The 13,926-nt window shown below is 37.6% G+C and overlaps 1 protein-coding gene across 4 annotated transcripts in view; it reads right to left on the bottom strand.

The window, feature by feature from the left end:
* ythdc2 (YTH domain containing 2) overlaps positions 1-13,926 on the bottom strand; it is a 54,953-nt gene that overhangs the window by 15,363 nt on the left and 25,664 nt on the right. For all 4 annotated transcript variants that reach the window (XM_061876852.1, XM_061876850.1, XM_061876853.1 and 1 more), the window contains 8 exons: positions 11,133-11,220; positions 10,873-10,953; positions 10,698-10,780; positions 9,814-9,919; positions 5,629-5,742; positions 5,295-5,567; positions 4,960-5,086; positions 2,321-2,526 (listed from right to left, as the gene is read on the bottom strand). In XM_061876852.1, the coding sequence (XP_061732836.1) occupies positions 2,321-2,526; positions 4,960-5,086; positions 5,295-5,567; positions 5,629-5,742; positions 9,814-9,919; positions 10,698-10,780; positions 10,873-10,953; positions 11,133-11,220 (1,078 nt within the window). The remainder of the gene's footprint in view (positions 1-2,320; positions 2,527-4,959; positions 5,087-5,294; positions 5,568-5,628; positions 5,743-9,813; positions 9,920-10,697; positions 10,781-10,872; positions 10,954-11,132; positions 11,221-13,926) is intronic.

The raw sequence follows: 13,926 nt of genomic DNA, 5'->3' as shown, positions 1-13,926 counted from the left end.
AAACATTGATTTAAAAAACATACCAAAACTTCTACCACAACCGGGATTCAAACCTAAGACCTTCTGCTTTGCTAAGCAAGTACTTGTGATGCCCGCCACACAACCACCGGAAGTGCCACTGGAAAATGTTATTTCATATTTTAATCAGTAATAGAGCATGACCTGTTAGGAATATGTTTGAGGTAACATTTTATGTCATTCAATAATTTACATTTAAATGCCCTTCCGTAAAAGACGTTGGACGTATTCGTATTTGATTGATATAAGAGCCGTGCTGCTGTAAACGTGACGCTAATGAGAAAAGGATACGTTTGTTTGCAGTTGAATTTCTGCTACAAATATTAGTCTCATCTACAATTCATGTCTGCAGTTGTGTTAATGGTGTGAAGTTCATATTTAAGTGTCATTATTTAGCTATAGATATCCCTGTTGCTCAGCAATGTTTAGCGATATCAAGATTCAGTGTATGACGTTGATATGAGATATTTACTTATATAGTTTATTAATACCAATAAGGATATTTTATTAATGATAACAAACGGGATAGGACAGAGTTTTTTTTATTTCTCCCACAATGAAAATCGACACATCCACCACGAATAAAGATGACAACTAAACTTAGTGCCTGTAATGAAAATCGACACATCTACCCCGAATAGAGGATGACAACTAAATTTGATGTCTGTTATGAAAATCGACAACAAAAATACAGTGGACTGGATCACACACAATATTTATTACTCAGACTTAACATGACGTTAGTTTATTTGCAAAAGCAGGTCTTCATAGTTATATTTAGGCATAGCAACCACAAAATAACACAAACTAATGTGATCCATTGTCCTTTCTTTACGTTTATTTTTACTATCAAACTCTACTAATATAGAGTACAAAATAAACTTGATTGCATCACAGAAGGTTTCTCAAACATATCAAATGTTTAAACATACTGTACATTTTACAAAGTGATCGCTGCAGACACAAGCGGTCCGACTGTATTCCACAAAATGATGAAAGTGATATTTTTAAGAGCCATTTCCATCGACGCACATTTGTTTTTTCCCCCTGACTTTATTACACTTCTTTCTGGACTCTGTGAAAGCTCTTTCCTAGCACACTTTTTGAACCATTTGAACACCCAAGGACAGAAGAGCAATTTGGCATTTTCTGCTCAAACTCTACACTCACTCTCACTTGTTTTATTGCTATGCTCAAGATGCTTGACCATCAAGTGAAATGAGAAGAAAAACAGATATGACGTCATATGCAACCCACCTATACGATCCGCCTTGAACAGAGTATTTTATTTTGAAAGTAAACTGGATAATATATTTTGTTTGTGCATGACTTCCTGTCCCACATAAGCAGAGTTGAGCTAAATTGATTCGCCGTTTTGTGGCAACTGGCAAAACAAAAAGCTCTGCGTATATTTAGCGTGGGGATGCGGTGGAAACTGACACATTGACTGAAATGAAAATTGGAAAATAGTCCAGCCGTTTTGCATCACATGGAAATCCGGAGTAACAGTGATCTCAGGGAAGCCATAAAAACTAAGAGAACAAATAATGATAACATATAATAAATATCAATATTCGTCAATTGAACTTTGTTGTAAATGCATTTTCTGTAACATTTTCTTGAATAAAAACTGCTGAAGTTGCATGTTTTGTGATTAAATACAAGGCAGAAGAAACCTGAAATGAGGCTGCGGCAAGTGCTCTCCGCTTATTGCGCTAGCAAAGCGAACCTCTTAGTGCACCGCACTGATACATAAGCTTGATGGCGCTTGCCTGTTTCTGGCTAATAAATAAATATGCGGGGTTGATCACACCTCTATCGATTGTCCTTTTCAAAAATGCAACAAGCAACAATACTAGAGACTTTTTTTCCTGGTTTAACTAAACACAGGCTGATATTCAAGAAAATATTGCCCCTTAACTGGCAAAAGGCTTTAAAAAATATTGTTTGTTATACATATTTTTAATATTTGTTTTACTTTTCATGTTTTTGTTCCTTTTTGTCCGTCCATAAAACACAGGCTTGATGGCCAATTATGCAAATTATGTGACAACATATATTAGTGATACAGCACAATACAGTAGGCTACACTGTGCATGTGCATGTGTTGATGTTTTTATATCTGTGTATCCATTATCAGCCCAAACTGAACAACAGTACAAAAGTACAGGGTTATCTTGATGTTCTTTTATGTTCTAGGTTTGTTATGTTATTTTCTAAATGCACCATCTAATGTTGAGAAGTCATGTACTTTTTGCTTCCTGACCCACCAGAACTGCAGAATTAAATGTGCTATGCATACCTCTTTGTGCTGGGAGTGACTAAGGATGGATGTGGGATGAAAGTGGACTTTCTTTTCCTTGTTACTGGAGGGCAAGTTTGTCTCAGGGTTAATGTGAACTAAATTTGGATACATGCCAGCAACCAGGGCTGCCTTCACCACAGCCCAGTTTTCTGAGTTGATGTTCACGTTGCGGATATCGCCATCCCCATGGGCTCTAACAAAACCTAAAGCAGAAACAGGTCGATTTAATTTGTCGTCAATAAATGAAAAATATTTTAGGATGACATAAGAAAAGTAAAAGTGAAGATGTGGCTCCAGCCCGATTGGCAAGAGGGAGGTGATTGTGCCTAATAATTTAACTGCAGGATTGCACAACCCACAATTGATAATGATTTTAGCCTTCTAATGGTTGAAATCGCACCTAGAATCTAATTCAACATCTACAATGAGAGGATGGTCACTTCTATCAACACACCTCTAAATGATGTGACTAAATTAGTCTATCAAAGTAACTTATTCAAATATATTTACACACACACACTTAAACATATATATGTAATATGTATACATACATAAAGTCGTGGTCAAAAGTTTACATACACTTGTAAAGAACATAATGTCATCGCTGTCTTGAGTTTCCAATGATTTCTACAACTCTTATTTTTTTGTGAAAGAATGATTGGAGCACATACTTGATTGTCACAAAAACATTCATGAAGTTTGGTTTCTTTATGAGTCTATTATGGGTCTACTGAAAATGTGACCAAATCTGCTGGGAAAAAAAAAAAACATACAGCAATGTTAATATTTGGTAAATGGTCCCTTGGCAAGTTTCACTATAATAGGGCACTTTTGGTAGCCATTCACATGCTTCAGGTTGACTTTGTGACCACTCCTGGTGTAGTTCAGCTAAATTTGTTGGTTTTCTGACATGGACTTGTTTCTTCAGCATTGTCCACATGTTCTCAATGGGGTTTAAGTCAGGACTTTGGGATGGCCATTCTAAAACCGTAATCCTAGCCTGATTTAACCATTCCTTTACCACTTTTGATGTGTGTTTGGGGTCATTGTCCTGTTGGAACACCCAACTGCGCACAAGACCCAACCTCCGGGTTGATGATTTTAGGTTGTCCTAAAGAATTTGGAGGTAATCCTCCTTTTTAATTGTTCCATTTACTCTCTGTAAAGCACCAATTCCATTGGCAGCAAAACAGGCCCAGGCCATAATACTACCACCACCATGATTGACGGTAGGGTTGGTGTTCCTGGGATTAAAGGCCTCACCTTTTCTCCTCCAAACATATTGCTGGGTATTTTGGCCAGACAGCTCCATTTTTGTTTCATCTGACCACAGAACTTTCCTCCAGAAGGTCTTATCTTTGTCCATGTGATCAGCAGCAAACTTTAGACTAGCCTTAAGGTGTCACTTCTGGAACAAGGGCTTCCTTCTTGCATTAGCCTCTCAGTCCATGGCGATGCAAAACACGCTTGACTGTGGACACTGACACCTGTGTTCCAGCAATTTCCAATTCATTGCTGACCTGCTTTTTGGTGGTTCTTGGTTGACTCTTGATCATCCGGACCAATTTTCTCTCAGCAGCAGGAGATAGCTTGCGTTTTCTTCCTGATTGTGGCAGTGACAAAACTGTGCCATGCACTTTATACTTACGTACAATTGTTTGCACAGTTGCTCTTGGGACCTTAAGCTGCTTTGAAATGGCTCCAAGTGCCTACTACTTACTACTAACTCAGTGGTTAGAGTGTCCGCCCTGAGATCGGTAGGTTGTGAGTTCAAACCCCGGCCGAGTCACACCAAAGACTATAAAAAAAATGGGACTCATTGCCTCCCTGCTTGGCACTATGCATCAAGGGCTGGAATTGGGGGTTAAATCACCATAAAAGATTCCCGGGCGCGGCATCCCTGCTGCCCACTGCTCCCCTTACCTCCCAGGGGGTGATCAAGGGGATGGGTCAAACGCAGACGACAAATTTCACCACACCTAGTGTGTGTGTGACAATCATTGGTACTTTAACTTTCCTGACTTGTTCAAGTCAATGATTCGTTTTGTCAGATCTGTGCTGAGTTCCTTTGACTTTCCCATTGTCGCGTTTGTAATCGAGTCTAAAGACTGCATCACATGAACCCTATTTAAATGGGTTTAGAGAAGTGAACAGGTGTCGCCAATCATAATCACTCACATGAAAGTAAAAGGCCATGCCATGAAGCTAATTTGATTTGATTGTAACTTTTATACATCATCAACATTGGTTTGCTGTATGTATACTTTTGACCCAGCAGATTTGGTCACATTTTCAGTAGACTCATAATAAATACATAAAAGAACCAAACATCGTGAATGTTTTTTGTGACAAACAAGTATGTGCTCCGATCAGCCTATCACAAAAAAATAAGATTCTTAAAAATTATTGGAAACTAAAGACACCCATGACATTATGTCCTTCACAAGTGTATGTAAACTTTTGACTACGGCTGTATATATATATAAATATGCATATATTTAGTATGTATATATTTATGTTATACTTCATGCATCAAAATTGACCGAAGAGCACAAAATGTTGCCTCCTGCCTCAAACTTAATCAAAGTATGAATGAAATGAAAAAAAATGCGTGTGTGATATTCAAATATACTGACCAATAGCACGAAGCTGTCCTAGCAACTGTGTTCTCATTCCAAGAATCATGTCCATGGTGGCTTGGGATAAAAAGTTGTTTTCGCAGAATGATCTTTCCCAGCCCTCACTACGGGCCTTCTGCCATGCCTACAAACACCCAAAAAATATTTGAAAAATCAAAAATGAAAAAAATTGTCATGTCATATTTTAATTTTCTTTTCTCCCAAAGTGAGTCCCAAAAAACACACTGGAAAATACAAGATCAGTTACATGGAGTATAGGAATAATACATTTACTCTGCTCTACACATAAATCCTCTCATGACTTGTGGATACCAGGTGGACCCATAAACTACCTGGAATGCCCTCAACAGGGCCATGTGGTCGCTGAACGTGTTGGAAGAAAAATGTTTGCGGCACTGAAGAGCGGCTTTCTTCTGAGAACCCTGGGGAGGAAGAACAAAGGGATCCCGATAGCCCAGGGTGCAGGCAATGGTCAAGATGGGGTCCAGGCATTTAAGGACCACTGCACACAGCACCATCTTTCCCAGATGGGGCTCCACGGGTAGATCAGCAAGGTGGAAGCCAAGATCAGTAAGGTCTTCATTTTGGTTCAGGGCATCTATTGTCTTAAAGAAAAAGTAGTCGTTGACATAATGTGTGGATGTCTCATTTGATAATATTGGTTACCTTAAGCATCTGCACAGCACTCTTTACAGCATGTAAAGGAGGAGGTTGTGGCGCTTTGGACAAGAATTCCACTACTGGACAGGGAGCCAGTAGTTTGGTCTGCAGACATAATTCCTAAGAAACACACACACCATGGCATCGTTTAAAAATAATCAATAATTCACACTCTGCACGTTTGAATGGAAAAGGCAAAAAAGTATTTCTGTCTTTGAAAAAAGTACACAAACCAGGTCTTTTTAAACATACCATCGTTGCCAAGGTTGGAAGGGGTCAGACATTTTACATTTCTTAAAAGATTCTAAGGTCTATTATGGGACAAAAAAGTTCATTTTAGACCCGGAAAATGTTACTTGCACTGAGCCTTATATCCAACACTTTAATTGGGTTAACTACTTTCAGAGACAAAAAACCTACTAGTCTTTGCCATTCGGATATCATGAGAGTGGATGTCTGACACAAAATTAACGAAAGACAGATTAAGACATTTCAAGGTCATAGTTTTAAAGGGGCTGTAAGCATCTTGCTCAAAGTAAAAAAATTTATAAACCAGAAAATATAACAAGAACACCACTGGCTATCTTATGTTTAACAGACTACATACCGTATATTTTTAAAGTGATTATATTTTTCACAATTACTAATTACAGTCGTCTCTTGTTTATCACTGTTATTCAGACATGACCACGTTTAATGCATTTCCGCAAAGTAGGAATCATAAATCTAATATACTACAGCATAAAAAATATTTGCTACTTTCTAAATGTTTAACATTATGAGAGCCCTCTAGACAAGAAAAAACTTTGTCACCTTATGCTCTTTTAATCCAGTAAAATATTAATAATAATTATAATAACAATAATATCGTTATTGAATATGCTTTAAAAAAAAAACACCCAAAAATATGCAATGTAGTGAAGCCGTAATATTTGAAGCACGATGTCGCGAGGGACAACAGTAAAATTAGTAAAATTGCTTTTCTGCCCGAGGAATTTGGGGATTATGTTTATTATTCGCCCCTGTCTTGTCCAAACGTATGCGCAGGTAGTGTGTGCACCTACACAACAGCTGTCTTAAGAGAAGCAACAACAAAGTGCAGTCATGTTGTTTTTGAGAAAGAATATACATTCAATGATAGCTAAACTTTGCTAAATTGCTGGCTGACCACAAAAAAATCGAAAGCGCATGCATGCGGTACGCAAAGGCATAGTTTAGTCGTTATGTGCTAATAGCCAAAAGAGAAGTACCGTATTTTCTGCACTATAAGGCGCACCTAAAAACCTCAAATTTTCTCAAAAGCTGAGAGTGCGCCTTATAATCCGGTGCGCCTTATATATGGACCAATACTGAGCCACAATAAGCGGTAAAAAATGGCTACTACGATAAGCAGCCACCAACCTTATTTTCCCCCGTAGAAGAAGAAGTGCGCGGTGCATGCTGGGATATATGACTGCGGCAGGCGTGGCATTTCTGTGTTTATGTAAAGACCCCAAAATGGCTCCTATTAAGAGACATGCTTACGACGCAGAGTTTAAACTCAAGGCGATAATCACGCAGTAGAACACGGGAATAGAGCAGCAGCGAGAGAATTTAACATTAGCAGCAGCGAGAGAATTTAACATTAACAGCAGCGACACTGACTCGTTTAATGACGACTTCGACGAGACGCATGTTGGATGCCGTATTCGCCCAACTGTTTGATTCGAACACTGAAGAAGAAGAATTTGAGGGATTCGTGGATGAGATATAACTTAATTAAGTGACCTTTACATGTTTATTTTGTGTTGTGTTGTGTGACATTATCGCTTGAGCAACATTGAGTTATTGATATATTATTGCTTTGCACTATTTTGAGTGTAACTATATTGTGATTGCACTAACGTTTGATTTACCGTAACAGGACCAGACTGTTTTTTACGTGTTTAGTGAATCGGGGAAAATAATAAAACTGCTGTTTATTCATTTTGGGGAGTGAACGGAGTTGTCAGAACGCTGGTTTGTAATCTATTAATAAAGTTTGACTGACCTATCTGACTGTTTTGTTGACATTCCCTTTAGCGCAGCTCCATCTAAAGGTTGCATAACGTAACCCCAGCCTCTACTGTAGCATCTATTCGAGGGGTTCTTAACCTGGGTTCGATCGAACCCTATGGGTTCGGTGAGTCGGCCTCAGGGGTTCGGCGGACTCCCGACTCATCTATACTTGCCAGCCTTGAGACCTGCGAATTCGGGAGATGGGGGGAGTGGGGGTTGAGGTGGATGGGGGCGGGCGTGGTTGAGGTGGGCGGGGTTTGGTGGTAGCGGGGTATATATTGTAAATTCCGGAAGAGTTAGTGCTGCAAGGAATTCTAGGTATTTGTTAAGTTATGTTACGGTGCGGATGTTCTCCAGGAATGTGTTTGTGACTCTTGTTTGGTGTGGGTTCACAGTGTGGTGTGTATTTGTAACAGTGTTAAAGTTGTTTATACGGCCACCCTCAGTGTGACCTGTATGGCTGTTGACCAAGTATGCATGCATTCACTTATGTGTGTGTACAAGCCACATAAATGATGTGAATGTGCTGACATGCCGTTTGTATGGAGGAAAATCGGACGTGACGACATGTTGTAGATGACGCTAAAGGAGAATGGTTGCCCCGGGAGATTTTCGGGAGGGGCACTGGAATTCGGGATTCTCCCGGAAAAATCGGGAGGGTTTGCAAGTATTGACTCATCATGTAAATAAAAAAACTTCTCCATATCGGCGTATCGTGGATACAGCAGAAGTCACACTGATTTGCAGATGTGTAATTTGTTGTGAGTTAATGCACGGTTCATTTTGTACACCAGGAAAAAAAAAACATATAACTTTGTCTTGAATTTGAAAAAAAAAAAAAATACATTTCAGAAAAGAAGGGTTCGGTGAATGCGCGTATGAAACTGGCGGGGTTCGGAACCTCCAACAAGGTTAAGAACCACTGATCTATTCTGTGCGCCTTATAATGCAGTGCGCCTTATATATGAAAAAAGTTTTAAAATAGGCCAATCATTGAGGGTGCGCCTTATAGTGCGGAAAATACGGTACAAAAACTCTGGAAAGTTAACGGCTTCTAGGCATCTGCATAAAAGGTAAGAAATAACCACTTTAATGGTAGTTTTCAACATATTTCCGACTTTTTTGTCTCTTAATTTCTCCTTTTTCCTATTTTGAAATTTGAATGTCCTTCTTAAGTACCTGGCTCAAATACAAAACTTCACTTAAAAAACAATACAAAGCTTACCTTATAACAAGACAGTACATCGACCTGGGGTTTTTGTGAGTACTGGAGTTGAACATTTTTTATTTGATATGTTGATAGTTCACTGTGATGTAGTGAATATATCATGTGCTCACAACTTGTGGCAATTTTCGCCAAATAGTGCAAATTCCTATGTTCAATGAACGAACCATCGGCTGTAGAGACGTTACGAGTAACAGCAGACTGCAGATAATAAATGTATGCATAGTCAGCGGCAGCTTAAGTGATGGTATTAAATTGGCTGAATTAGAAGGAATTTAGATGAAATGCACATCCAAAGTGGTCGACATTGTGATAAGGACACTAATATTAGCCAAAAGACACAAACAGTTTAACCACGTATCAAAATGAGTAATTTGAACAGAAAGCTCAGCAGTGCACTTTACCGTATTATATAAAAAAAAAAGTACTTTACTTAAGTAATTGAATTTGCATTAAAAGAGACAAACTTACAATCTCAAGGGCGCATAGACATTTCAGAACAAAAAATGAGTGTTCAAATGATAGGAAAATATTGTAATGAGGACAAAGACACACTGTTATCATATGGCTGCCATCTGTAAATGGAGGACACACTGATATGACACTTAAAGACAGCAAACCAAGCTGATTAACAAGTGCGGCAAAGCCACCCGCCATGAAGGAGGACAACTACTATGGGAGGGAGATGTCCAGTAAAATGTAGAACTGAAACCTTTTGAACAATGCTGAATCCAGACATTGATCCAGATCAGCCCACAAAATCTAATTAGTTGGCATTATCTGATTGTTTCATACAAACCCGCCCACAACCTTTTTAGTTATGTTGCTAATTACCTAACTGACGTACAAACAAACTCCAACAATTACATAACCTTTTGTAAATATTACTGGAATATAATTCAGCTAAGTTAAAATGTGAGTATGGGTACCTGCAGAGGCATCCGCAGCAGCTGTGGAACCTGAAACTCCTGCATGTTGTTGAACCTTAGCTGACTGAAGAGGTGAAAACAAATCCCTGGTTGGCAGCGGCCGGCTCTGTGAAGATGCATAACCATCAGATCCTTTGCTAGTTTTTTTAGCACAGTGTTTGCACACGTAAATACTCTCTGTGCTACTATAACCTAGGAATGGAGGTTGAAATCACAAAGACAAACATTGATTACATGACACATTTACTTAACACATGAAAAGCATAAAGTGGACTTATTTGTATATACAGTTGTGCTTTCGCCACTTTCATCGTATATTTTTTTCTTTTTTTTTAAGTATATTTTACAATTTTTGCCTTAGTTAAGCATTATCAAACATAAATAAGTGGAATTATCAATACTACAGTAAGAAAGTAGTATTGTCCACTAGGGGAGACCAAACCAAACTGTTTAGTATTGTGGCCGTTATCGGCTCAACCGAGGGTAGCATTTCTTACAAAGTGTTTTAACGATCAACAGAGAACACTCAACACTTCCTGCTCTTTAAACTGCATATGGAATATGATCTGCTGATTTACCAAAAACCTGACCACACCGGCAAGAAATTAATGTCAGTAAGGTGCGAAGATTATAATCCATCAACCAAATCCATCAATCAAAAAGACAAGTTAGCAACCAGAAGCATAGTGAGGAACATATCTTTATAAAATTTCTAATTGGGTTTTTGTTTTAGCAAATTTAAAAATGAATTAATTCTAATATATTTTCCCCCCCACAACCCATGCAGACGGCTCGTTTTGTTAACCACAAAGCCTAATAGAATTAGACAGTTCAGTCAAGATTGATTAAAAACACATTTTGAATAGAAACATTACTGCTGTTACCTTCCTTTTCGTTGAAGAGCACTTGCTTTCGAAATCCAGACGGTTTTCAACATCGATACACGACTGACGGTGTCAAAGGACTTCTACAAAAGGAAAGTAATTTGTATAGTAGTAATTGTGGGCAAGACTTTTGTTTTCCTGTCAATATTGTTATTTTGTTCCACTGTGATTGTACCTCCTTGACTTTTCCAGAATCAATGACAAAAACCACATCATTGATGGTAATGCTCGTCTCAGCAATGTTCGTGGAAAGAATCTGAAAAAGGAAAATTTGCTTAAATACACACAAATATGTGCAAAACAAAAAGCGATATGATAATTGCTGGCTCTCAAGATCACCATTAGGAGAAGTAAATAATTTAAAAGGATTTATTGACTTCATATAATTACTGCAAAGGTGGGCGATCAATTATAAATATGGCAACAAAGACTCACTATCTTCCTAACGCCAGGTGGAGAGGTCTTCATGGCTTTTTTCTGGTCCATGCTTGGCATATCTGAATGAAGTGTGAACACTTGGTACCTGAAAAAAAAAAATTAGAATATGGTGCAAAATGTGTTTGGTTTCAGGGGTTGAATTAGGACAAATATGCAAATTAAAGGCCTGTGAGGTCTTTGACAATTTATCATATAATATGAGGTATTGATTTTGTGTTTTTTTTTTTTTTTAAGGTTTTGGACGCTGAGCTTCTGCATAATGATTGGATGATCTGTCTGAGATTGAGTCCCTTCGACAGCAAAAAAGAGCGAAACTGCAATCTTGAAATATAAACCACTGCCAGAGCATTTGTCAAGTTTCATTCAGTTGTTCCAAGTTGATGTGGATGATTTTACAATTCTCTAAGTGACGTTTTCTTTCTAAAATCAAGCACTTTTATTATTTTATATGATATTAGAGACTGTAATGGTTTTTAGAGCATAGATGAAAATTAGCTTCCTGTACTTGAAAGACCAGCAGCCGCGGCTGCTATGTAAGTATGTTTTGGGTCATTGCCCTGCTCCAAGACCTTCAGTGTTTTCGGTTCGATTCTTTGTACATTGTTCTTTTTAACACCCTACAACAGTGGTTCTCAACCTTTTTTCAGTGATGTACCCCCTGTGAATATTTTTTTTTTAATTCAAGTACCCCCTAATCAGAGCAAAGCATTTTTGGTTGAAAAAAAGAGATAAAAAAGTAAAATACAGCACTATGTCATCAGTTTGTGATTTATGAAATTATATAACAGTGCAAAATATTGCTCATTTGTAGTGGTCTGTCTTGAACTATTTTGAAAAAAATATATAAAATAACTAAAAACTTGTTGAAAAATAAACAAGTAATTCAATTATAAATAAAGATTTCCACACATTGAAGTAATCATCAACTTAAAGTGTCCTCTTTGGGGATTGTAATAGAAATCCATCTGGATTCCTGAACTTAATTCTAAACATTTCTTTCCAAAACAATAAATCTTTAACATCAATATTTATGGAATATGTCCACAAAAAATATAGCTGTTAACACTGAATATTGCATTGTTGTATTTTTTTTTCACAGTTTATGAACTTATATTTATATTTTGTTGAAGTATTATTCAATAAATATATTTGTAAAGGATTTTTGAATTGTTGCTATTTTTGGAATATTTAAAAAAAAAAATCTCACGTACCCCTTGGCATACCTTCAAGTACCCCCAGGGGTACGCGTAAGCCCATTTTTTAACCACTTCCCTAGAATACCATATATCCCAATAATCCATCATCACCATTATTTCATTTTAATAACTTTTGTCCCTTATAGCTATAGTGCTGTCAATCAAGTAGTAGTGCACTTTTATCCAAACTCAATACATAGCATCAATTGAGGTAATGTTCTGTACTGTTGAGACTCAATGACGCAACTCCTATTCACTAATTATAAAGATAATATGCAAGTCCTTGCATCTAATATATCACTATATTGATGAACGGTGGTGTTATGTGCCAGTCATCTGCAGTCCCTTGTTATGGCTGGACAAAGTGCACATACCAGGCGGTGAATGTGTTTTATGTCCATCCATCCATCTTTCGTTCCCCCAACATGTCTTCCCTATTGCCTCCTACTGGTTGGACATGACCTAAACACCTCCCTAGGGAGGTATTTAAGTGGCATCCTGACCAGATGCGCGAACCCCCTCATTTGGCTCCTCTCAATGTGGAGGAGCAGCGGCTTTACTCTGAGCTCCTCCCAAATAATTGAATTTCTCACAACACAAAGCTTGTAACCATAGGTGAGGATAGGAACGTGGATCGTCCGGTAAAGAATTTAGATTTGTTTTATGTGAAGATACTTTTTTTTTTTTTTTTTTTAAACGCCACTCTCATAGACATTTTGTAATTTAATACAATATCCGTTGATCATTCCTGGTTTAGAGTTCAATTTTCTGACAATTTGAGAGTCATTGAATGTGTCCTCACTAGTAATTTTAAGAGTGTGGGGAACACAGAATGGAAAGAATGCACTTTAAGGGAGAAAGTTGTAGATGCTTTTGCGTGTTTGTTTTGTTTATTAAACTGATTGTGGATCACCAACTCCTCGCCCTCCTTTCGACATCCAGGCAAAATCTAAAATATGTTAAATACACACAAAAATATCACAATGCCTAATTCAGAAGGGGTGTCGGTAGACAATGGAATATCCGGAGTAGAAGTCGTAAGGGTTGGCAGGTCTGTCAAAGTGCTACCAAATGAGCAGAATAGTGGAGATCCCATTGTCTCTGCTGTAAGCTGACTTTTATTTACATTTTCTTTTATATTTACAATGCATTAAAAAAAAAATGTCTTTCATAATAATTGTGAACAACAGGCTAAATTTTAAAAAAAGTTCCCCTTTAAGTGCAGAGATATTTTTAGTAAGTGTGTTTCCGATGAAGCCTACCTGCTATACAATCAAACCATATATTAGGTTATAATACATGTTGTTTGATTTAATTTAACAGTGCTTGGCTTGACTAAAAACACATCAATATAACACATACTAAACAACAACTTCTATTAAGTACAATAAAATTAAGAAAATAAAACATGACCCATTCATCTAATGCAGTGGTCTCTCAAATGAGGGTACGCGTACCCCTGGGGGTACTTGAAAGTATGACAAGGGGTACGCGAGATTTTTCAAAAATAGTCTAAAAATAGCAACAATTCAAAAATCCTTTGTAATTATATTTATTGAATAATACTTCAACAAAATGTGAATCTATGTTCATAA

Source organism: Nerophis ophidion, linkage group LG17, assembly GCF_033978795.1.
Source record: "Nerophis ophidion isolate RoL-2023_Sa linkage group LG17, RoL_Noph_v1.0, whole genome shotgun sequence".
Taxonomy (NCBI): domain Eukaryota; kingdom Metazoa; phylum Chordata; class Actinopteri; order Syngnathiformes; family Syngnathidae; genus Nerophis; species Nerophis ophidion.
The sequence above is the reverse complement of the archived record's forward strand: the minus strand, read 5'-3'. Positions and strand labels throughout refer to the sequence as shown.